The 26508-nt window shown below is 37.9% G+C and overlaps 2 protein-coding genes across 18 annotated transcripts in view; one reads left to right on the plus strand and one right to left on the minus strand.

Annotated features, from left to right (window-relative positions):
• Window positions 1-2399: 2399 nt before the first annotated feature.
• On the minus strand, window positions 2400-14200 carry TIGD4 (tigger transposable element derived 4). 6 transcript variants are annotated; one of them, XM_027117199.1, is made up of 3 exons: window positions 14066-14200; window positions 6217-6307; window positions 2400-6057 (listed from the first exon to the last, which is right to left on the minus strand). In XM_027117199.1, exon 3 carries the CDS (start codon window positions 5513-5515, stop codon window positions 3977-3979), a length of 1539 nt encoding a protein of 512 aa, XP_026973000.1. In that variant the 5' UTR covers window positions 5516-6057; window positions 6217-6307; window positions 14066-14200; the 3' UTR covers window positions 2400-3976. The 6 variants fall into 6 exon arrangements, with proteins under 6 accessions (XP_026973000.1, XP_026972997.1, XP_026973001.1 ...); XM_027117196.1 differs by having other exon boundaries at window positions 6217-7105; XM_027117200.1 differs by lacking the exon at window positions 14066-14200 and adding an exon at window positions 13876-14054.
• Window positions 14201-14244: 44 nt separating this feature from the next.
• Window positions 14245-26508, plus strand: part of ARFIP1 (ARF interacting protein 1) — a 135014-nt gene continuing 122750 nt past the window's right edge. For 2 of the 12 annotated variants that reach the window (XM_027117209.1, XM_027117213.1), the window contains exon 1: window positions 14245-14394. The gene's annotated coding sequence lies outside the window, so the exon portion shown is untranslated. Of the gene's footprint in view, window positions 14530-14635; window positions 14761-26508 lie in introns of those variants that run through there. The other 10 variants (XM_027117211.1, XM_027117212.1, XM_027117203.1 and 7 more) reach the window with 8 other exon arrangements.

Here is a 26508-nt window from a genome sequence, read left to right on the forward strand (position 1 = left end):
GTTGTTATGGACAGAACGAATGACTCAGAATTCATATGTTGAAGCCCTAACTCCCCAGGGTGATGGTACTTGGAGATGGAGCTTTAAGAAAGTAATTAGGGTTAGATGAGGTCATGAAGATGGGGTCCTCGCGACAGGATAGTGCTCTTATAAGGGACACCAGAGAGCTAGCACTTGCTCTCTCTCCCTGTGCTGGCACAAAGAAGAGGTCACATGAGTATCAGTAAGAAGACAACGGTCTGCAACCCAAGGCGAGAGCCCTCACCATAAACTGACCAGCTGGCACCCTGATTTCAAGACTTCCATCCTCTAGAATGGTAAGAAAATAAGTTTCTGTTGTTTAAGCCACCCAGTCAATGGTATTTTGTTATGGCAACCCAAGCAGATTACACTAGCAGTGTGTATATTAGTATTCCGCCCGACTCGGGGTTACCCTCAGCTACACAAGTTAATCACAGGCCAAGGAAATAGTACAATCAAATCAGCTAGCGTGGTGATGGAAGGGGCTACTTAGAAAGGGCTACTTCACAATGAGTACTTATTTTATTGAATTGCTTTCCGTGAGGATCCGTTTTTTTAAAAGTGAAGGTTTCAAAGTCTCCTTATTCCCTCATTCAAAAAGGAAATAATTTTTTTTATTTCTACAGATGAATTCTGTATTTCTAGAAGTGTTGGCTTTTCTGTTTTACTGCACAGAAGAATCTCAATGAGAAAACTGTCAATGGTGTTTAGCGACTACAATATTAATACTTGGGCATATCTGGGAGTAGCAACATAGAGGCACCTTTCTGGTCATTCTCTATCGTTCTGGAACACTTCAGAGTTTGCTAAAGGCATTCACATGCAAATTTTTCTTTCATCTTCAAAATAAATTCAAATGAAGTGTCAGTCTCATTTTATGGATGGAGGAAACTGAGATTCAGAGAAATGAAATGTCTTTCGCAAGGTAGCATAGAACTAGGGCCAGATTTAATATATTCCAGCGAATGAAATGTTTTCTGAGAACTTAATTGTATGCATATTGTGGCCCCTAACCTAGGCCTTTCTCTCATGGGATCTTCTCTCAGCAGCTAGGGTAGCTGTCTGGCTGCCTTATACCACTCTGTCCTTGGCCCAAGTAGCTTTTAGTGCCCCCAAAGATCCAGCCCACCACTGGACTCTGAACCTCTGGGCAGATGTGTGGTGTTGTCTTTCCTAGAGGCAAACCTCTATCTGCCTGTCTCTACCATGCCCCTGCTGGGCCAGTGATCGAGAGGGCTTCTCTTGACATCTGACATGTCTGCATGGCAAGCTCTCCTTCGACTCTTCCTCTCCTACTTTACTCCCCCTTCCAATTATACTGCTTTGTATACACTAAGAGGGAGGTTTAACATTTGATATTAGGTCCAAATAAGAAGCCAGGCAAGTAACATGAAACCCACAGGCCTTGATTTACTCATTGTCCTGCTTTATCCTCTTACTAGTGGAGTGAAACCATGTCCCAAATTCAACACAAGATTTGTTGCTTGATGAAGTAGAAACAGGCAAAAACACTGTTGAAACAGTAGGAATTTATAAGGAAGAATAATGAAAATAATGCCACATTTAATTGAAAAATGAGTGAATTGTAAATCCAGTTCTTTGAAAAGGCAAGTGACATTTAGTCCCAACTTTGTACTGACTGTGTATAGAGAAGATAAATCAGGAGTGAGGCAAGCAGTAGTGACTGTCTTAGGAAAAGTGACTTTTTAAAACTTTTGTTCTGAGAATGATTTAAATCTATATATCTTGTAAACTACACAGAAGCATGCACGTCATCAACAACTTACAAGTTATCTTTGAATTTAAATCTGCAGGCATCTTTTGCTTATTCTTTATAGGAGCCTTGTCTTATTTTATCACCTTTAGATTTATTATGCCCCAGAAGTAGAAAATGGATGATGTCATACAGAGGAAAAAAGAGTAGGTACTTTCAACACTTTGGGAATATTAAAGTTGTTCTAAATATTTTCATTAGAACTCCACTGGAACCTCTGTGTTAAAGTGGTACAGAATTACCAAATCAAAAGGTCCTGGTACTTCATTAGCAACAATGTTCTCAGGAGAGATGTTAATGAATACAGCTATCAGCAAAGATCCAGGCAGGGTATTTTCTGAAATACTTTGACCTCGGGGCCCTAAACTCAAGGGAAAAAAACAACAGAATTTTCTTTTATAGAGTATAGAAAATTAGTATTGTGGTATATAGTTAGAAGAACACAGGACGAGGTGATGGGGAACTACTGCATTTTAGTTTTGGTCCTGAGATTTTAACCAAGTCATCTTTCCAGGTTTTAATTTCCTCATCTGTAAAGATGGAGATAATAATTCTTATGTCATAAAATATCTGGAATGATTAAATAAAATATTTGATATCAAAATGGTATGAAGTAAAGAAAGAAAGAGAAAAAATTTATTGAGGGCTCAGTATACACCAAGTACTTTGGTTACAGGTGGGGCTCTTAAGAGAGATCAACGTCCATGATTTAAGTCCATGATTCCACCACTTTAAAATTTTAAATCAAATCATTAATAAAAGTGCTTTTAATTAAATTTAAATAATCCGTATTTCACTCTAAAAGAAACTTTCTTAACATTGATATATTTTTAAGGCCTACTGTAACTAAATCTCAAAAGCAAAGTAAATCAACAGTGGAAAATAAAAATACTTTCTATAAATATTTCCTTCTAAATGTGTCTTGTGTTGGCAGATTAATGATAATTCAGAATAAAAATCATCTGTATAATGTTTTATACTTTTTCAAAATACTTTTCAAAGGGAACACTAAATTAGATGTAATAAGTTAAATAAACGTAGTATTTAAAATTTAACAACAGAAAAGTCTGACACATTGTTATATTTTTCTGTTGGTTAAAGACTATTTTATGGATGGAATATAAATAATTTCATACAACATTTTAAAACATTCTGAAGACAAAACTTCCCCAAACAGAAAGCTAATCCAAAATGTTACCCACTGGATTTGAAAAAAAAAAACAAACATCAAAATATGCTGAAAGAACAGTTTTTTTCTGAAAATAAAATTAAGTAAAATCCAAAAAATTCAACATTACAGATTAAAAGTTTCAGCTCTTAAAATCGGAAAACTATCTAAGAACTACGTAAGACATTTTCTTTTTTAGTAACTGCATATGTATATTCATATTTACTTTTTAAGAGTAATCTTATTAAAATATAAATATTGTAAGAGTTTAATACATGTTTCAATAATGTACTTTTCTATTTAAACACACACATATACATACAAATATTTAGGAAGAACCCATATCACCTTCTGGTTAGAGATGATTAAAAAAAATCTGATAAGGTCATAGTCTTTTATTTGATCTTATATAGAAATAACTTGAAAGTTAGACACATTTTTAATCATATCGGTATATAATTGGGTCAGATTTTATTTTCAGTAATTTTTCATAGTTTTTATTAGGACGATTAGCTAGTTATGAGAAAAATAATTTAAAATTAACACTCAATATTTAAGTCTAGTTAGAATATATATGTTCATAAAACTAAATATCTAACCGATAGATATTTTGTTTCTTAGATGAGGTAGATAAATTAAAATATCCTAGAACATGACCTGAACTTAAAAAAACCCAGAAAATAGCAATCACCAGTTCAACCTGTATGAATCAAACAGCTGGAGAATTCTTTTTATTTTTGACATATATGCTGTATGTTTCAAGTACAAGGCCTCTGAAATTCATTTTCTGCTCCCCCAAACCTCACTAAATTGAAATTCATATTTTTCATTTACTTACTCATTATTTAATCTACCTAGGGAACTTTGCTCTTCAGACTAAAGACATTTGCAATTAAACCAAAGATTACTAGTTTTTCATTTTTTAGGTTTAAGTAGTATTTTCCCTTTACATACCTTAAATAGTAAAATGTATTACAAAAAGCTATTATCTTCAGATGGTGTACAATAAATAATCACTTACATGATAAAGAGTTAATAAAAATTTCAAGGTCTGCTAAAGAATTATGAAGCTCATCATTCATATCTTGACTTCTAAGAAAACTTTTCAGAGTATCTAAAGCGGTTATTGCCACATTTTTTGATGGTAAAGGGAGTTCGGTTCCCAGAGATCCACCATCATCCTCTTCATCAGAAGTATAAAATCCAGTTTCATCTGCTTTACTTTCTTTGGTCCATACAGCATCGTCACTTGGTGCTGCTTCACATGTCTCTAAATCATCATCCAGGGCAGCATACTCTTCTATGGATAAGCCTTCAGGAAATTCCACTCCTGCCGCCTGGGCATGGACAACCAAATCAAGACCAGTGTCCGTCTCTGCATTTGTCTTGTCACTTTCTCCCTTTTGAGATTTGAATCCTGCCTCTTCATAGCTCTTAACAATAGTCTCTGGGGTGACAGCCCTCCAACAGAGATGCAAGGTATCAACTGCATCTAGCAGGGAAAACATAAATTCTTTGCTGCCTTCAACAGAGCTTAAAAATTTCTTAATGAGACAATGTCGATATTTGATTTTAAGGCTTTTAATAACACCTTGTTTCATGGCTATAAGTTTGGAAGATAAACAAGACGGAAAGAACGCTAACTCAATGGATTTTAGGTTTTTTACCTCTGGATGTGCAGGAAACGATTCAACAAAAATCACCACTCTTCTTTGCTGGGCTTGAAATTTCTCATCAAGCTTCCGCATCCATTGTTCAAATACAACTGAGGTCATCCGTGCCATTTTGTTAGCTTCATAATACACAGGCAATGATTTTACGCCTTTGAAACAATGTGGATTTCTGTTCTTTCCAATGATAAGCAAAGGAAGCTTCTCAGAGCCGTCCATGTTTGTCCCAACCACCAGAGTTATTCTGTCTTTGCATAACTTGCCAATTGAGCATGTTTCTCCTTTAAATGCAAATGTATTTGTAGGCAACATTCGATAAAGCAGCCCAGTCTCTTTTACATTAAAAACATTTTTAGGATGATAATCATTTAAATAATAAGGAAGTATGTTTTGGTGCCAGACATCTGAAGGGTCTACTGATACACCTGTAGCTTCTACAGGTTGAGCTCTGAATACTAAACCATACCTGGATTTAAAGCGATCCAGCCAACCATTGCTGCACTTAAAATCATTATGTCCCAGTTTCTGGGCAAAATCATTAGCTTTTAGACGCAACATTGGACCATTAACTGGTACATTCAGACACTGGGCGATTCGATACCACCTCATTAGTGCCTCTTCCAGATCTGTGTAAAAAGCAGTTCTCAGTCTTTTTCTCTTTGGATCAAATCTCAGAGATTCAAAGGCTTCTAGAACCTTGTCTTTATTCTTCATAATAGAAGACAATGAATTTTTCTTTATTCCATATTCAGCTGCAATCTCTGCTTTTTTCTTACCACTTTCTACTGCATTTATGATGTCGATCTTTTCTTCAATGGATAGACTTTTCTTTTTCTTCACAGTTACGGGCAGAGTTGAGGCATCCACAGGAGCCTCTGCCATCTCACCCCGTGCTTATGTAGAGGTGTCTTCTCTTTCTGGGTCTGTTTCTTGATGAAAATTTATTTTCCAGTATGATACAAGTTGCTGCTTTCTATTCCACTTCATGTATTAAAAGTCGGTAAGTGTCTATTAGTCGTATTCCTCAGAAAATGGATGAGTAAATAATTTCCTCAAAGGATCTGAATAAGAAAAATGTTATCTGCAGCTAGAATATTTTAGAAGAGAAACTTCCTCCCCAGGACCTTGTGTAGCTCAGTTTATAGTTCATTCGGAGTTCCAGAAGTCAAGCTAAAATAGAAATCTCATTATGTCAAACCTGTCCAGTCCTGCTGATGTATTTTTGGAACGTCAATCCTTTAAGATGATCCATTTTATCCATGCGTGCATTCAACCTCCTCTTAATTCTCCACAGAAGGCCTCAGAGATAAGAAGAAAAGCATCCAGTAATTTCATGCAAAATGTTACCCATTAATTTCCAAGTCTCTTTAGGATGGAGAAGAAAATGGTAGAACCCTTCTAGGACTTGACGATATCCTCCATGTCTTGAAATATTAAAAAAAAAAAAACAATTTTAACAATGATATGTCAACTGAATATCAAAAGATATTTATACTAATTAGTTATGCTTTTGATAATAATGAAAAGAATGGGAACATATTTCTAAAAATACAATAACTAAAGCTTCCAGGAGAAATGCTTACCTCCTAAATGGTGTCTCTGTGAAAAGCTCTCTAGCTCTGCTCTGAGACTTTGAATTCTCACTTGCCGTTGAATGCTTTGTAATATATACTTCTGAAATAAATCGGACAAATTTAATCTGTTTTGAAAGTGTGAGCTTACCAAAATTAAAGAACTAAAAATGCTGCTGGATAGATCTTTGGTGGCTATTTTTTCCATGAAGTCACACACTGCCCCCTCTGACTTCTCTAAAAGAAAAAACACAGTCAGACAGTGGTCACAAGGTCCAACTTTTAATAGCACATGGGAGACAGTGTCTCTTTTATAGGAGTCTGGTACAAAATGCTTCACTAAAAATCAAACCAAGGGATTCCATTACAAATTTTAAAAATCGAAATCTTATTCTATCTAAATGCTTAAAAATCTAGTAACTTTAAATCAATTGGACACATTAGCTGGATGCACAAAGGCCAAAAATACTTGACAAAATGCATAGGAATAAACAAATTACTGAGAAGATATAATGCAGAAAAAGACCTAAACGAAGAGTTAGAATGAGAGTGACCATGGTCTTAACCTCTCAGGACTTCCACTTCTTTATCTGTAAAATAAAGGGCTTATCATAGTGTAAGGAGATGGGCTTTGGTGCCAGACACACCCGAATTGACAAGTGACTCTGCCATTTAGTACCGAATGTGATCCTGGGTAGTTTATTTAACCATCTGAAGCCTTGGCACCCTTATTTGTAAAATAAGGGTAACTACAGCACGTACCTCGTGGGGTAATTGAACATTCAGTGAGATGGTGTAAAGCACTTAGCACAGTATTTTGCACCTTACAGAGTGTTCAATAAATGTTTGATGATCTCAGCATCATTGTCTTCTCTCTAATGTTCCTTTCATCTGTGTCAATCTATAAAATTCAGAGATTTAATGAAATCGTACTTCGAATAGAAGCAAGAATCCCACCTAAAACATATACTGAAAGCAGAGCTCTTCTTAAGCCAAATAGTACTGTGAGAACAGTCACAGGGCCCCAGGTGGGCTCGCCTCTACCTTCCCAGGTAGCATCTCCCCTACCGGAAACCACAGTCTTTGGGCCTCCTGCAGGCCAAGGAAACAAGCTAATTTGATGAACCCGTGTTACTTCCCTGTGAGAGTGTGGGCACTCCATTCCTTTAATTTTTCTCTGTCCTCCGAGGTTTCAAGATGACACATGCATTTTTTTTTTTTTTTTGCACAAAACTTTGTTAAAATTCCTCTGCCTTTGTCATCAAAATCAAAGACGTAATTTTTATTATAGGAAACACAACCAGTAAAGGAGTTTTCGTTGTTGCTGTTATTGCAAAAAAAAAAGGTCTTAAAAATAATTATGAGAGCCTAGAGTGTTAGTTTCTAAACTGCTTTATTTCCTGTATTCCAAACAATGCGGGAGGGAGGTAAAAGTGGATTCAAAGCTCATACAGTTATAATGTGGTTGAATGCAGTCCAGAATCCAGGCTTTCTAATGTCAAGTCTACATTCTTTTCACTATATTACAGTGTCCTTGAATTACATGGTGTGGCTCCTCTAACAGGGGCACATTCTGTGCTCCCAGCACCAAGCCAACTCAGCATTTCCAATGCCTATCCAAACCTACCCCCCACCCCAAGAAGCAATATCAGGCCTCCATAGGAGAATAGCCATTATGAATTCTGTGGACACAAATAGCAACCACATTCCATATCCAACTGTTAGGGTGGTCTGACCTTTCTAAGTAAATAAGATTTGACCATTCAACTAAAAAAAAAAAATCTTACTCATATATGGGACCTCCCTGTATATTTTTCTGCAATTTCCTATAAATCTACCATTATTTCAAAATAAAAAATTAAAAATATCTTGCTCTCATTAGGAAGACACCAATCTTCAGAAATGTAGGTAGCAAGAACGAATTTCTTAAGAAAAATCAAGCAAAACTACTCTCCAAAAGAAAGAGGGAATCTCTTTCTTCTTTCTGTTCTTTCCTTTCTTCCTCTTTTCTTCTTTCCTTCCTTTTTTCCCTTCTGCCTTATTTCATTTGTCAGAAATAAACCCTATCATCTCAAATAACAAGGATTACAGAAAAGTGACTTGAATTTTCTCCCTTACCCCATCCCAAATAAAGCAATGTAATATACACATCAGAGATTACTGATTATCTTGATCAAATTGAAAATAGTGATATGTTTGTTTAGGAAGATAGTTTTTTTCTGAAGTTAACAGTATATTTTTCCTTCTTGAACAGTAGTCAGATCTACAATTTTCCATGGTAAGATGCAATATATCTTTATTCCTGAAACAACCACACTTCTAATGACAAACCAGACATGCTAAACTTTTTCCCCAGCAAAGAATAAGGCACCAATACTGCCTGATTAACGAAGCTGACATTTTCCATTCTCCCACAGTACAATGGCTGGGATATTTTTTTGCAGAGAGTGATGGCAGCAGCTAATATGTCTTAGAATATTCATTCTATCAATTAATTAATCATTCTCTCAATTAATCATTCTACCCCTTGAAAATATTACAAGAGAAATGCTGTACTACATGTTAGGAACAACCTTCTCTATGTCAACAGTAAAGCTAACTAATGACTAAGAACAGGCAATTCACTAAAAAAGACTTACCAACTGAATTCCAAATGAAGAAAACAATGTTCAGTAATAAGAGAAATGTAAATCTTCCTTCAAAACAGGAGATACCTTTTTGTTTTTGCTTTTATTTACCAGAACAGCAGTATCTAGTGTTTGCCAGGATGCAGTAACATAGGTTGCTAGGAACCTATGTTAAATAAATTGGTACAAAGCTTATGGAGGGCAAATTAGCAATACAGTACAAAAACCTTAAAAAAGGGGCTTCCCTGGGGGCGCAGTGGTTAAGAATCTGCCTGCCAATGCAGGAGACACGGGTTCAAGCCCCGGTCTGGGAAGATCCCACATTCTGCGGAGCAACTAAGTCCGTGCGCCACAACTACTGAGCCTGCACTCTAGAGCCTGTGAGCCACAACTACTGAAGTCTGCGTGCCTAGAGCCCGTGCTCCACAACAAGAGAAGCCACTGCAACGAGAAGCCCCTACACTGCAACGAGGAGTAGCCCCTGCTCGCCACAACTAGAGAAAGCCCACGCACAGCAACGAAGACCCAATGCAGCCAAAAATAAATAAATAAATAAAAAACAACCTTAAAAATGTGCATAGGTTTTATCCAGCAAGTCCATACTGAGGATTTTATCTCCTCCCCCAAAAATTGTAGATGTAAAAATAATCTAGCTTACAAAATATATTTATTTTCTATTGCTGTGTAACAAATTAACACATATTTAATGGCTTAAAACAACACCCATTTATTATCTTACAGTCTGTAGCCAGAAGTCCGGGTGGGCTTAACTAAGTCCGCTGCTTCAGGTCTTACAGGGCAGAAATCAAGATGTCAGTCAGACTGGGCTCTTATCTAGAGGCTGGAGGAGAATCTGTTTCCAAATTCATTCAGGTTATTTGCAGAATTCAACTTCTGTGGTTGTAGGGCTGAAGTCCCTGGGTTTTTTGTTGCCTGTGAGCAGAGACTGCTCTCACCTCTTGGAAGCCTCCCTCAGGTACTTGCCTGTGGACCTCTTTATTTCAGCAACAGAGAACCTTCCTCATGTCAAATCTCTTTCATGCTTCAAACCTCTCTAATTTCCTCTGCTGCCACCAGCAGGAGAAAACGCTCTGCTTTTAAGTTTCATGTAACCTAATTAAACTTAAAAGCTTTTGGACAGCAAAGGAAACCATACACAGAATGAAAAGACAACTTATTGAATGGGAGGAAATATTTGCAAATGATGTGACCAAGAAGAGGTTAACATCCAAAATACATAAACAGCCCATTAACTCAATATCAAAAAACAAACAACCCAATTAGAAATAGGCAGAAGACCTAATTAGACATTTTTCCAAAGAAGATACACAGATGGCCAACAGGCACATGAAAAGATGCTCAACATCACTAATATTCAGGGAAATGCAAATTAAAACCACAATGAGATACCACATCACACCTGTCAGAATGGCTATCATCAAAAATAATAAAAAATGTTGGCGAGGATATGGATAAAAGGGAAACTTTGTACACTGTTGGTGGGAATGTAAATTGATGCAACCAACGTGGAAAACAGTATTGAGGTTCCTCAGAAAACTAGAAACAGAGCTATCATATGACCCAGCAATTCCAGTGCTGGATATATATCTGAAGAAAACAAAAACATTCATATGAAAAGATACACACACCCCAATGTTGATAGCAGCATTATTTACAATAGCCAGGATACGGAAGCAACCTAAGTGTCCATCAACAGGTGAATGGATAAAGATGTGGTATAAATATACAATGGAATATTACTCAGCCCTAAAAAAGAATGAAACCCTGCCATTTGCAATAATGTGGATGGACCTAGAGGGTATTATGCTTTGTGAAATAAGTCAGACAGAGAAAGATAAATAATCTATGATATCACTTTTATGTGGAATCCAAAAAATAAAACAAAGGAATGTATATACAAAACAGAAACAGACTCACAGATATAGAGAACAAACTAGTAACTACCACTGAGAAGAGGGAAAGGAGGAGGGGCAAGATAGGGGTATGGGATTAAGAGATACAAACTACTATTTATAAAATAAATAATCAACAAGGATATATTGTACAGCACAGGGAAATGTAGCTATTATTTTGTAATAACTTTAAATGGAGTATAATCCATAGAAATATTGAATCACTATGTTGTACATATGAAACTAATATAATATTGTAAATCAACTATACTTCAATAAAATAAAATAAAATATAAGGCTCATGTAGTCAGTTTAGGACCACCCAGATTATCTTCCTTTTGAGTAACTCAAAGTCAACTGATTAGTAACCTAAATTACATCTGCAAGATTCGTTTTGTATGTAATATAATATAATCATAGGAATGATATCCTATCATGTGCACAGAGGAGGGAATTATACAAGGTGAACGTCATTGGAAGTCATCTAAGAATTCACACAAGACTGTTCCTCATGTTGTTGTTTTATAATTACAGACAAAACTAAAAATAATCCAAATGTGTAACAAAAAGGATTAGATAAATAAATTAAGGAATATCTATATGCTAAAATACTATTGTACACTGTTGATGGGAATGTAAATTGATGCAACCAATGTGGAAAACAGTATTGAGGTTCCTCAGAAAACTAGAAACAGAGCTATCATATGACCCAGCAATTCCAGTGCTGGATATATATCTGAAGAAAACAAAAACATTCATATGAAAAGATACACACACCCCAATGTTGATAGCAGCATTATTTACAATAGCCAGGATATGGAAGTCACTGAAGGAGAATATTTAATGGAATGGAATTTCCATTGGAAATTGGAATTTCCAAATGGAAATTCCATGATATATTAAGTGGAAAAAGCAACCACTGTATGCCAACAAATACAACATACACTGAAAGTTACATGAGGGCAAAGGCTCATGGCTATTCCTACAGTGCTTAGTGCCCAGGAAACAGTAAGTTCTTAAAAACGATCTGTTAAATAAATGAAGAAAAAAATACTCACAGAAATAAAAGATACTGACCAAAATGTTGAATGTTAACTCCAGAAAATGGAATTATGAATAGTTTCTTTTCTTTTAGTTAAAACAATTTCTACTCTGATGTTCTACTCATTCTACTATACATGGGTTTGTTTAAATGTTCCATTAATCAGTACCCCCTAATAAAGGGTTTATTTCCAGAGAATTACACTGTGCAATCAGTAACTAAATATCTCTTCATGAAAAGGAAGCTGTCAATAAACAGTGACAAAACTACTGTGACACTACCAGAATTCCCCTAGAAAAGAAAACTAGCACCTTCTTCTTCCAAGGAGATATTGATAAGCAGAATACAATATTCAACATCTAAAGCAAAGAGAAAAGGTTGCATGCACATTTAATTCACTCAGAAAGGAAAAGTAACAATATCCTTTAACCCGTTGCCTCCTTTCCTTCCCGATCAATAAATAAAAGATAGGCTGCCACAGTTTCCCACAGGCCAAGTGAATAAATGGTACCTGATTTTTCTAAAGCTGAATAATAGCCAATAGCAGTGCAAAGGTAAATGAGTAGATAAGCCCCATGTCATAAGCATATGTGACAGGCAGCTATTCCCTTTTTGTCTTACTTCTCCAAACACAATGGCAATTAAAAGAAAAGTAGTAATCTTCTGTTCTTCCTAAGGAGAATGGGCAGGCAGAATTCCCCAAGCTGTAGGGAGAGGGGGAGATAGAGATAGAGATAGAGAGAGAGAGAGAGAGAGAGAGATGAAAAAAGTCTCCATCTAAGCAAGGTTAGGTTTAAAATAGTCTTTGAGTTAGTATGAAAAATTTTCCCCAAACCCAAGAATAATGGCTACTACTTCCTTTTTCCCAAAGAAAGTGCATAGACTTTCACTGTTTTCCATCTACTACTAAGTTCCATTCTGTTCCTATATAATAAGAGCAGTAATTATCCTAGATTGGAATCCTTTTCTTATAATTGAGAAGCCTAACAGGATGGCTTTGAACAGGAAAATCCACAGTAAACTGTAGAACTTAAGTTAAATGAATCGGCATATATATTCACCCATTTAAGATAAGGGCCCTTTAACCACAGATTTATGTTTTGGGATTTCATTACGGTTTTTGTCAGAGAAGGTGTCCTGGAGATTTCAGACAATAAATATTGTTATTTACTTTTGAAATATTGGTGGTGTCACGGGTATCTACTCTTCACAGATATGGGAAAGATTATCTGTACAGGGATGTACAGTTCACTACGCTGAAACTCCCTACAAATTTGGAGAAGCAGAGTTCTGCCTTCGGGCACTTAGTCATTAAAAATGTCTTGTCAACTAATGTGACAAGGCAGGTGAGAATTATGGTCTAAAGAGGGGTAGGTCCCACGGAGTGCACTGTTGCCTTTGGCATTCCTGCAAGTGAAATGGTGGTGAAAATGAGCACCCAAGGCTGTCAAAGTAAAAGCGGAGTCCGAAACCTTGAAGGGAGATGCGCTCGGCTGGATCACCGGTAGGTACTGTATGCAACTGAGCTTCAGGTTTGTCTAGCACCACTGCAGAGCCATACGGTGCTGGGGACAGCGAGAATATCCGAAGTACAGATTGGGGCCTCCACTTAGGAAACTACAAAGGGATCTTAGAGAAGGACTGTTCGTCGGTTTCTGTAGACAGGGCAGTGATCTACTTAAGTAACGGGGCGAGCAAAGAAAGCAGAAATCAGTCCTCTGGATAAACAGTAACAGGAAAGAACAGTATCATGGACCCACTGTCTGCGAGCGAGCAGAGCAGAAGGTGATCATAAAGATAGAGCAAATCATAAGAACTCAGGGGTGCCGGGCGAGGAGGTCTGGTCTTCCTGAAGCGGGTGGGCGTGAGTGACGTGGCCAGAGGGTGGCTTTCCAGGCACTGGGGAAAGAGAGTGAGGCGCCCGCATCCCGTCTGCTCCCTAAACCCCGCATTCCCTCTACCCTCCCACCTCCCACGGGGCTTAAATAACCTTCTACGTGCTCTCTGGCAGCTGAGAAAGAAGCTTGGCTCTCCTGTGATTGCGAGGCGGTGAGCTACGTCCACCTCCACCCTCCCGCCACCGGCTCACCGTCTGTTGGGGGGACGCCTAATACGTGAGGCTGGGGTGTGTGGGTGAGAAAAGGATGCCGAGGGCTCCTGGACCTCCGACCACTCAAGACCAGGCCAGCGCGCCCTTCGGCAAGCCCCCAGCTCTGGCAGGTGCATCTGGACCCGCGCTCACAGCCCCCCCAGCAATCTAGCCGCAGCCAGAAAATTACCCGGGCAAAGGCGCCGGCTGAGTCCCGGATGTGGTTGCTAAGGGCCGCAGCGGGAGGGGCGGAGCCCGCCTCCTGGAGTGGGGCGGAGGGGGCCTCGGGGGAAGCGCGCTGGCACCATCGAGACGTGGCTGGGCCGGCCAGACTGAGGGAGAGAGAGGCCGTCCAGGGCTACGGACAACGCTACTTCCGGTCCCCTCACTTCCGGCTCCGCTGCTCTCGGTGTTGGAGCTGTAGGCCTGGTGGAGCTGCTGCCGGTCTGAGTGTCCTCGGCGGTTGGTCAGTGTGAGGCTGTGACAGCCGCTGTTGTTCCCCGCCCCCGAGGAGCCTAGGTGCGTGGGAGAAGGGGAAGAAGGAAAAGGCCCGGGTCGCGTTTCCGCTCACTTCTTGCCAGGGCTGAGGCGACTCCGGAGAGCAGAGGCAGGGATAATCCTCGACGTGCGAGCTGCCGGCTTCCCTGCAGACAGGTGAGGGCGGAGCTGGCCGGCTGGGAAAGAGGCGGGGGAATGCTTCTCGGAGGTGGTTGGCGGGGCTGGACACGTTGCCTCTGGAGCTCGCAGTTCCGGACTTCCACAGGGCACTTATGTCCTTAGTCTGTGTGTGCCATCTCTCTCTGTCCAGGCATTCGGCCTTGGGTTTCTGTCCCTTCGTTCCTCCTGTCCCCCCTGAGTGTACCCCCGAAACATCCGGGTGAAGAGGTAAGACTGGCCCTCCCAGGGCGGCACCCTCCCGGTTTTGCATGTATTGAGCGGAGAAAGGGGTTGAAGGATCCAGGTCTTTCTCGACTAAGCCTCGGAGCGGGCCACCTTCAGGTTTGGTGTCCAGCCTTCATTGCTCTCCTTTCCCTGCATCCCCTATTTCTCCTCTCCCGCAGTGAGAGGAAGGGAGATAGCGATAGTCCCTGCGAGAGGTTCCTCGGGCAGTGGTGCAGGGAGGAGCCTTGCCTGTGACATGTCCCAAGCCTGACTGCTTGCGAGGACGTCCAAGGAATGCTGGAGTTTGGGAAGGAAGTTGTGCCGTCGTCTCATCCGTTCCTCTTTGCCAAGTTACTACTGTTTACGTGTCTAGGAAACAGGAAAGAGGTTTTTGTTTTGTTTTAAGAACAGTTTCTAGACGCTTTTCCCTTTTACTTTATTTTATTATTACTTCCCTTGTTTTATTCTCATGTCCCTCTTGAGCCCTTTGATCTCAAAAGGTTTGTAGTTAACACTTCCTGCAGATCCTTTAGCCATCACGTTTGAGGATTTCTGGCCCCCTCCCTTCCTTTTTTCTCCTAGATTAAAGCATATAATTTCTCTCAGTCGGTTCTTAAGGAAAAAATGGAAGATTTGCAGGACTTTGGTTAAACTTGTGCTTTCACCTGCAAGTGTGGCAGGTGTGTGTTCACATTTGCCATTTAATTAACTTCACTGGCGTGGGAATGTGCACCAGAATTGGTCACCTTAAATCGTTCCTTGTTAAGGCAGCAGGAATTGGCCATTTTATTGCTGCTGTCTCAGAGTGAATGCAACAGACTACATGTCACTGTTTTAATTCCACTTTTCTTTTGTTAGTCCTGTGTTTTTTTGTTTTCCCCACTCAACATGGCCAACACCCTCTCCCAGCCACCACGTCTAACACTCATTAGCTGAGAAAACAAAATATTTCTAATCTTGTTTTATTTTCTGGATTAAAACCTCGGTCTCAGTTACTTTCATTCCGTTTCAAATTGATAAATTAGTTTGCCTTAATCCTGGGTCATGCCTTTGGGGACTGTGGTCTAGTGGTCAGTGACTTTCAGGGGACTTCCTCATCCCCACCCCTGAAATTAAGTGCACAGTTTTGTTTTCAGTGCATTTTCTCCTTTCTGGGGAGAATGTCCATTCTTTTTATCAGATTCTCAAAGGAGATATATAACCTCCAGGTAGATTAAAAGCTGCTCCTTAGACAGTGTCTTGAAGTTAATGAAAACTTTTTTTGTGGAGCTACTACTTTTTCAAACTGTACATAGCTAGTTTGGGCACCAAGGAGAGTAGAATGCAGAGATTCCAGCTTTATAGTGATGAAATCTCTAGCTACTTCAAAACTTCAGTGTTTCTAAATTTCTTCCTAGACCTAGAGAAGGAAGTAAGACCGCCTCTTTATTTAGTTCCTGATTTGTGGTTTCGAGGTTTCTCTTTAGGGATAAGTATTTGTGGCCAATGTTGTGGCGATCCAGTGGATTTATAAATTGATACATTTATTATTATTTTATACATATTTAATATCACCAACCTACTGGGTACAGTTCAGAGTAAAAGTTTAAATTTCTAGTGTACTTTGTTTTCATTTTCTTGTTTTTCACTTGAGGCATCTACTTTGGGCTTCGGCTTTGTTCAGAAGGGCAAATGATGCTTCAGTGGTGTGATCTGTAAGCCTTTGGCATGTTGCTGCTCATCTCGACATCTCCTTTCCCTCCATATTACCTCTATATTAGGAATTTAATGATCGTTCTCTTTTGTGACTAAGTTAGTATCCTTCCAAACTTAATGTAAGTTTAGAGCGCATATTTGAACTTACGGATTTGATGGTAAAGTGTTTGTTGATCAAGGGTTGACGTTCTAAAATGTTTGACACCTGTTTCATAGAATGTTAGAACTTGAAGAGACCTATACAGCTCATCATAGTCTATATGGAGTAACCAGTGTATTCTGCGCACAAAATAATTTTCCCTCTGTCTAGCATCCTCACTTTGGGGGGCAGAAAACATAAGTTTATAAAGAGTCAATTATGCTAAATTAGTTTCCTTCTAAGGTAATGACAAAGTCAGAAGATTGATTATATCTGACACCATAACAACAATTAACACTTGTTTGCTTACTGTGTGCCAGGCATTATGCTAAGTGCTTAATATGATTATGTCATCCAACCCTCACAGCAACCTTATAAAGTGGCTAAATTTTTCATTTTTGTAGATGAAGAAATTGAAACTAAATGATTAACTGAAGCTGAAGTAATCTGCTCAGAATTCACTGGTCAGGCCAAGATCGAACCTAGGTTATCTGAATCCAGACTGTGAGCTCTTAACTACTACTCTAGGCTGCTTCTACCATATTTTCTTTACATCTTTTATTGGCATGTGTTGGGGTATCTCACCTGATTTTCTATCAGACATTAAGTAAAGAAGGTCTTTTCCTTTATTAATCTTCAGTAGTTGAACACCTGGTTGAATATCACACCAAAAAGTATGACAAAAAGAAATGAATTCGGAGGAGGCCTATGGAGTGTTATTTGATAGTTTTCCCACAGAGCGGATATAAATCTGTGTATGTGTTTGTCGGGTGTGTGTGTGTGTGTGTGTGTGAGTGAGTGTGTGTGTGTGTGTGTGTTTGTGTGTATGTATGATGACATATGAGGAGTGGAAAATGTGAAAATAAAGGTTTTAAGTAATAGACTTGGCATTGTAAGAGTCTGGAGGTATAAATACATTCCAGAATGATAACCTTGGGATGGGGTAAGGAATAAATTCAGGATGGAGGAAGGAGTAAATTTAATAGGGAATTTAAGATAATATGGCTGTGGATGAGAAACTAACAATATATGTGCAGATTGGAAACAGCAGTCCCACAAAATATGGATGATGATGACGTAGGGACCATAACAGTCTAAAAGTCAGATATACACCAGCATTAGTTCTAGGATGTATGAAAAAGACTATAAAACAAAGGAACCTGAAAATAATCTTATTCTCTTTAGTCTCTAGATTAGCTTTAGGCAGTCATGGAAGCCAGTGATTAGCTCTTACGGATTCTCAGCTATTTTCTACAAGACAAAAGTCTACATTTTCTTTTTCTCTTTGTTTATTTTCTCTTTCATCTTCCCTCCATCCCTATTTCCCTCTCTTCCATTACTTCTAAACTTTTGTCTTAAGATGGTTCTAGGCAGATATTGCTGGAAGTTGCTCAAATCTTTTGTGAAAGTATGGTAACATCTTTGCCATATTGTCACCTGAGAGTTTTTATTTTGTTTCATTTTTTGTATATGCATGATGGCATTGGACTAGCAGCTCCTTGATGTTCGGGCTTGATCCTTTGGAGAACTGTGACATCACTGTCTTTGAAGCAGGATCATAAGAATAACAGAGTTGGTGGTGAGACCTAAATTATCCAGAGGAGGGAGTCATTTGGCCATCTCCAGTGTCTGCCGACATGAGATAGTGTGTTAGAGCAAAGTTTCCAAACTTCTGCATCATGGCACACATAAAAATGATTATTTGTATGGCAGATTCCCCAGCTCCCTGTAGGCCGAGGGGGCCAGGGAGAGGGGGTGTCAATATTTTCAGCACATCTGTAATCCATTCTTTTTTTAAAAATTTATTTATTTTTGGCTGCACTGGGTCTTTCATTGCTGCGCATGGACTTTCTCTAGTTTCAGTGAATGGGGACTACGCTTCATTGTGGTGCGCGGGCTTCTCATTGCGGTGTCTTCTCTTGTTGTAGAGCATGGGCTCTAGGCGCACAGGCTTCAGTAGTTGTGGCACATGAGCTCAGTAGTTGTGGCTAACGGTCTCTAGAGCGCAGGCTCAGTAGTTGTGGTGCATGGGCTTAGTTGCTGTGTGGCAACTAAGAGATCTTAGTTGCCACGGAGCAACAACTAAGATTGGGATTTTCCCGGACCAGGGCTCGAACCTGTGTCCCCTGCCTTCCCACCAGGGAAGTCCCTGTAATCCATTCTTGGCATATTGATTGGAAAGCTTTGTCCAAGAGAGGAGGAATATGTTACTCTTTAATACCTTCTTTTTATTTAGCATATAATAATTTACAAGGCATTTTCCCATATATTCTCATTTTATTTTTACTCCAGCCATCTCAAGTAGGTAAGAGCAGATAACATTACTGTGTTAGAAATGAAGAAATTTAGATTTTAGATGAAGTACTTTGCATAAGGTCACACATCTAATAAGGGATGGATCAGGAATTCACATCCCAGATGGAAAGAGTCCCTGGGGTTAAGCTAGTGTAACATAACCTCTAGGATGGCTGGGATTCTGTTTTGTTTCAGAGCTCTCCCCTTCAATATCTAGGGCAGCGCCAGGCACATAGAAGTCCGTAATAGTTGTCATTTATCGAGTGCTACTCTGGCTAGGCATTATGCTTTATAGATGCTATCTGTGTATTAGGTACTGTTATTTTCTATAAACAAATGAAGAAACAGGTATAGAAACCAGCAGAAGTAATTAGTCCAAGGTCATCCAAATAGTAAAAGGAGAACCACAGACTCATAAAGTTGCTTGACTCCAAAGCTTGTACTCTTTTTCACTATAGTGACTAATGATTCCATGATATTGTGGGGTAGAGATTGGGTTCCACTTAAAGTATATGACACTGGTGGCAGAGGGTGGTCGTGATGGTGGTGAAAGGGAGATAAGCAAGAGGACTATTGTTTATTTTTGGCAGCCTTGAGGTAGAGTTCTAGAGATGATAGCTTTCTAATAGGATTCTCAAGGTGTTTGGGATGGGGATGGGGTAGAAGAGAAATATGATAAAACTCATAGAGAGTAACTTGGGCCATTGGTGCGCCTTTTAACAAAAGGGTTAAAAATGTAGATCCTCTTCATATATGGCTAAATGTTAATTATAGATTATTTCTTAAAGGAGGTTTACAGATTATTTTCATTTTCCTCTTTCTGTATTTCCTAATTTTTCTGTGCAGCATTTAATTAATTTTAAAATTAAAAATATTTTAAATTTTACAAGTAAGATATATTCTTGAAATAAAAATTCAAATAATACAATAAGCAGGTTGAATGAAAGCTTCTACTTCTTTATTCCCTCTATCCCCCACACTGGCTCTCAATTAATTCATAAGGTGGTTGTTTGGGATTAGATGAAATATACAAGGAAGCTCTAAACTGCACCTGTCCAATAGAGTAGCCACTAGCCACATGTGACTATTTAAATTAGTTGAGATAAAATAGGATAAAAATTCAGTTCCTCAGTCAAACCAGTCACATATCAAGTGCTCAGTAGCCACATGTGGCTAGTGGCTACTTTACTGACTAGTGCAGGTATTGAATATTTCCAAGGACATTGGCCAGCCCTGCTAAAACTTAAAAATACTGTATGATTAGTGACATAATAAATATACTGTTGAAACAAGATTTTTAAAACTCTGTGTTCCGCATGGTGCCTAGCCGTTTTTGTTGTAGTTGATGAAATATTACTGCCATGTTTTGTCTCAGCTTTTTGTTTTAACTACATACAGATGGTCAAAGTCTAACGTTTTTCTTGGATATTTGGCAATTATAGTTAGCTGTTTTACTAGGATAAAGATGTCAGCTTTTCTAAGGACGTGAGTGTTTTCTATCTCGTCTGAGCTCTAGATCTATATATTTTGCTTTCCAGTTGGCACCTCTCTTGCATATATTAGAGATATCGCAAATACAAGGTCTAAAACTAAACTGATTTTTCCCTCACTCCCAAAACCCCCCAAAATGTTGGTCCTCTTTCTTTGCTTTTTATTTCAGTGAATGACTCCATTATTTTTCCAGTTGGAAAATACAGGACAGTAGGAGTGATCCTTAATATCTCCCTCTCCCTTATACGTCTAGTCTGTCAACAAGTTTTATTAATCTTACTTTCTAAATACCTCTTAAATCTGTCAACTAGTTCCCATTTCCACTACCACCACTTTAGTTTGTTACCATCATCTTGCCTGAAATTTCTACAGCAGCCTTCATTCTTGTCTACCCACTTCTGTTTCAACCCGTCTCTAATCCAGTATCCATCCTGAAGGCACAGTGATTTATTTTGAAACACACGTTTGATTGTCACTCTTCCCTCCTCTTCACCAGTCTTTTTATGGCTTCTCATTGCTTTTAGGATAAAAACAAAAATCCTTCACAATGGTCCAGCCTTATTTTTTATCATGTTCTGCTTAACTCTCCATTTCACCCATGCTGGCTTTCGTTTCTCCCTTTGTACTTGTCTTGCTCCTTGCATTACATGGCTTTTGCACATGCTTTTCTCCCTGTCTTTACCACTCTTTCTTTTCTTCCATTTCACTCGTTGGCTCTTAGCTATCCTTCACACCTCAACTGAAGTTTTGCTTCTTGAGGAAATATCCTGACCTCCCAGATGAGGTAGTGATGTCATACGTTTTCCACAGTTGCCGTTTACATTTATATGTGTGACTGTATGATTGTCTTTCTCTTCCGCTACCGTCATATCCATGCAGATAGGGACCACATCTTATTTTCTTTTTTGGCTCATTATTGACTCCCAAGGACCTAGGCCAGTGCCTGATACCTAAATATTGATTGAATTTCCAGGTTGATAGTATTAAAGATTTCAGTTCATGGAGTTTTGCCATATAGGATTTTAAATATAAATATTTATAAATATATTAGTTAAACTTCCAGTTACGCTGTTTTTTCCAAGTGCATGAAAATAAATTTTTTTCTTTTTTATTGGGGTATAGTTGCTTCACAATGTTGTGTCAGTTCCTGCTGTACAACAAAGTGAATCAGCTATATGTATACATATATCCCCTCCCTCTTGGACCTCCCTCCCCCCTCCATCCCGCCCATCTAAGTCACCACAGAGCACTGAACTGAGCTCCCTGCGCTATACAGCAGGTTCCCACTAGCCATCCGTTTTACACATGATAGTGTATATATATCAATCCCAATCTCCCAGTTCATCCCACACACCCCTTCCCCACCTCCATGTACACACATCCCTTCTCTACGTCTGCATCTCTATTCTTGCCATGCAGATAGGTTCATCTGTACCATTTTTCTAGACTCCACATACATGTGTTAATATACGATATTTGTTTTTCACTTTCTGACTTACTTCACTCTGTATGATAGACTCTAGGTCCATCCATGTCTCTACAAATGACCCGATTTCATTCCTTTTTATGGCTGAGTAATATTCCATTGTATATATGTACCACATCTTCTTTATCCATTCATCTGTTGATGGGCATTTAGGTTGCTTCCATGTCCTGGCTATTGTAAATAGTGCTGCAATGAACATTGGGATGCATACATGTAAAAGAATGAAATATTTTAATAATATAAATTTATATTATTAATATTAATTATTAAAAACAATAATTATAAAATAATATAGCAAAGTATTCTTAGATTATTTTATAATAAACTCTTATTTTAGAATCATTTTAGATTTACAGAATTACTGTAGAGATAGTATACAGATTCCTATATACACCATGTCCAGTTTCCCACATTATTAACATATTACATTAGTATGGTACATTTGTCACAGTTCATGAACCAGTATTTATACATTATTAGATAACATATGTTCAGATTGCCTCAGTTTTCTCCTAATGACCTTTTTCTATACCAGGATTCTATGCAGGAATAAATCCTGGTTATCATGTGTCCTCTTAGCTTTAACAGTTTCTCGGACTCCTCATTTTTAATGACAAGTTGATAGTTTTGAGGATTGCTGGTCAGGTGTTTGTAGAATGTCCCTCAGTTGGGATTTGGCTGATTCTTTTCTCATGGTTAGGCTGGGTAATGTGTTTTGGGGAGAAAGGAACAGAGGTAAAGTGCCATTCTTAATCGTATATCAAGAGTAAATGCTATCAATATGCCTTACCACTGTTGATGTTAACCTTGATCACCTGGCTTAAGACAGTGTTTGTCAAGTTTGTACCTTGTAAAGTTACTTTTCCTCTCCTCCCTTTTCATATTGTACTTTTTAGAAGAAAGTCATTATGTGAAGTGCACACTTAATGTGTGGGGAATTATGTTCTACCTCCGTAACAGTGGAGTGTGTACATAAATTTTTTGGAATTCTTCTGCAAGGGAGATTTGCCTCTTCTCTCCCATTTATTAATTTATTCAGTCATTTATTTATATCAGCATTGACTCATGGTTATTTATTTTATACTTTGCATTATAATCCAGTATTTATTTTATTGCTCAAATTGTTCCAGCTTTGGAAGCTCTTTCAGTTGGTTCCTATATTCTTTTGAGCTTTTGTTGTTCTGTTATGGTGGGTTTTTTTTACAGCATGTTCTTACTTTCCAGCACTACAAGATACTCCAGGCTCATCTTGTATGTAATCCTGCCTCAGTCCTAGAATCAGCCATTTCTCCAAGGAGCACTGGTTCCCTTTATTGGAGAATGGTATTAGAAACCAAGATCTGGGCACTATGTGTGCTCATTGTTGCTGGAGTTGCTTCTAGGAAACATACACTAACTCATGTATGTACACATATCTATAAATATTTCTGTGTGTAACTATCTATATTATTAAGCTGTCTTCTTAGATTATTTCCTCTGAGCTTTTTCCCATTGAAAAAATTACCTGAGAATATTGAGGGGTTTATTTTATATGGTTTTGGGAATTAATACAGAATTTTAAAGTAACTCTCCAGTTCTCTTGGTTGGCTTCATTGCTGATGTTCTGGACCTTAGCTAGCCGTTTGTGAAGAACGAGGCCACAGTACCCTGAATAATTTAGAGTTTATTTACAGCTAGTTTTCTTTTCAGGGAGTAATTTAGTTTTGAGAGTCTTATCATTTTACTTCTCATTAGTTTCTCTGTAACACAATCTGAATGGGGAAAATAAAAAGACTTCTCCAAACTGTTAATTTTGTCACTTGGTTAGAAGGTGGTATAATGGTGAGGATGAGAATAGTTGAATATCTCTTGATTTTTAAATTGTTTCTCATTACTGCATATAATTGAGAATTAACCTTTTTTTGTCAGAGCTTTCTACTTTTGAATTATCTAGGCTGATGTGTTTATCTTAATGAGCAACGTGAACTTAATTTATCACTGTCTAAAAGGATTTAGGAGTATCTAACAAAATAGCTTTTACAGATACCAGATAGTTGTTGACATAAAGACAGCAGTATAATGTGGATGATTCTTTATCTTACTCTTGATTATTCTACTTATGAAAGAAAATGTAATATACTTTGAACATATTGTGTGGTAAACCATTTTCAGTTTAGTATCATTTGCATTGACAATAGGGAAAAGGATCTTTCCTCCATGTTAAGGAAACTACCATCATAAAAAAACCCCACTATTTTAAATTGTTTTGACCAAAACAGAAAACTAATGTATTTTGGATACTACTTTTCACTCAGCATATATAGTTATTTAATGTAGTCACTATGTATTTTAACTCTAAATTTTTTACTGTAAACAAGTCAGTTCAACTTGAAAATTAATATTGAATTATGAAATTAAAACAAATCTTACCATTCTCTTCCTGTTTATCTATGAGCAAGAAAAGATAGACATATTTGAGTGAAAGAAATAGAGCCATTTTCTTTAATCTCTAACCAGTCTCTGAAATCAGTAATATACCCAGTCTAGAGAAGCTAAACAAGTTCAGACCAAAGCAAGCCCAAGTTTTGCTACTTTTTGCCCTCAGTTTTCTGTATTTACCTCCCTAGCATTGTCCTTGAGTTCCAGTCAGAGCTCCTTACTCCCATACATCAAAGTTATTTATAGTACTTCTCCAGCTTTTTTACTGAAGTACCCCTAGAAAGAATAACTCTTCAGATATTCCTGTGGAGATTCATATTTCATCATAAAAATTCAAGAAATTTCTTAGACGGCTTATGTGTCTTCTATTCAAGTGAATTTTGTTTTAGATTCCATAACAGCATACTTATTTTCATTTAGAAGTGTAAATTCTCATTCCACTATGATGTGCTCTGTTTATCCTGTTTGTATCTGCTCTCCTGTGCCTTGAGCATACCATTTCAGATCCCCTGTGATATGTGAGTACCTTAATTTGAAATGTGCTCATGTTATAATTTCTATTCAACGTTCATCCTTTAGTATTATAATTCTGAATCTTTAACTCATGGAGATTGTAAATGCAGTTTTTTCTTTTCTGGTATCCATGGAGTATTTTGTTTCTTCTTATCTTCTAGGATCCTGGCAAGTCTCTTACCTCCTGCCCTCTCTTTCCTGGGTCCTTGGAAAGACGTTAAATGCACTTAACAGTTGTAGGATATAAAATTCTCCCTCATTAAATTCTGGTTAAAGTTCTTATATAGTTTCCCTCTATAAACTGAATAGATCTAGTCTATTCAGTTTATAGAAAACAAAATGTGATTTTGATAATAAATCAAAAACAACTCCAAAAAGTTGGATAAATTATAAACCTCAGGTAATATTAGTTATACTTTTTTTTTTTACAAATGTTAATTAGTAATTCACTTTATTGGTCATTGGTTCTTACACTCATTAGTTAATGAATACCCCTGGCTGATTTATGGAAGTAGAGCCCCAGAGATGACTTGAGGCATATTTGGCCTCAAGTATAAACCAGTCTGTGAAGCCTCAACATTGATGGCAGTTTTGTAATAATGATTTATCATTTTATTTTGAAGACAAATTTAAAGATAACTTTAAATTCGTGTAAAGATCAGAACACATGTATCTTAAACAGCACATTCTGCAAGTCATTAACTTTTTTTTTTGGTTTCCCATAATTATAAGTTTTTCTTTTCTTCCAGTTTTATTGAGATATGATTGACATATAGCACATACAAATTTAAGGTGTACAGCATAATGATTTGATTTACATACGTCATGAAGTGATTATCACAGTAAGTTCAGTGAGTAAGTCATTAACTTTAAATCTTGTTGTCATTCCCTATGTGTGTCCATTATTAAAGTTATGAACAAATAAACTTTTAAAAAATGTGAAGGTAAGAGCATTTAAATAATATGAATAAAACACAGACTTAGTACCTGACTCCGTAATTCTCAGAAATTCGATTCCCTGTTTCCCAATCTGCTTGGAGTTATTTGGTCTTTTTTTTTTTTTTTAATACTTATCGGTTTATTATATAGTAAAGGATATGATAAAGGATACAGGATAGATAGCCAGATGGAAAAGACATTGGGCAAGATCTGGAAGCATTCTGAGTACAGGAGCTTCTGTCCCTGTGAGTTGGGGTGTTCCATGATCCCAGGACATGGATGTGTTCACCACAGAATTTCTCCAAACCCCATAGTTCGGGGATTTTTGTGAAGGCTTCCTCACTGACGCATTATCAGTTATTAACTCCTCTAGCCCCTTTCACCTCTGAAAGTTCCAAACTTCTAATCATGGCTTGGTCTTCCTGGTGACCAGCCCCATTCTAAAGCTATCATTTGGTCTTTTCTTGAGCTGGATGATAATGATATATTTTGCTAATTGGCGCTACTGATGAATACAGGGGAGCAGATGATAACTATTTCACAAGAAAGTAGAAGACAGCAAAAATGAACTGCCTTAACATTCTTCTGTTTTCCATTCCGTTCCTCACTATTTCCATGGGTTCCTTCCTTCTTTCACTCTTCCTTCTATCTAAGGAAGAGATTTCCTCCTTCTATCTAAGGGTAATTCCTCTACCTTTGCTCAGCATTCCTTACTGTTCTTTAAAAACTTTTATTTTGATCTAATTTTAGACTTGCAGAAATGGTACAGAGAGTT

The sequence above is a fragment of the Aethalodelphis obliquidens genome, unplaced genomic scaffold (genome assembly GCF_003676395.1).
Source record: "Aethalodelphis obliquidens isolate GAN/ISIS:26980383/991018 unplaced genomic scaffold, ASM367639v1 scaffold17, whole genome shotgun sequence".
In the NCBI taxonomy this organism is placed as follows: domain Eukaryota; kingdom Metazoa; phylum Chordata; class Mammalia; order Artiodactyla; family Delphinidae; genus Aethalodelphis; species Aethalodelphis obliquidens.

Coding starts and splice junctions, on each gene's coding strand:
- TIGD4 (XM_027117201.1), bottom strand. CDS start 5,515: ATGGCAGAGGCTCCTGTGGATGCCTCAACTCTGCCCGTAACTGTGAAG.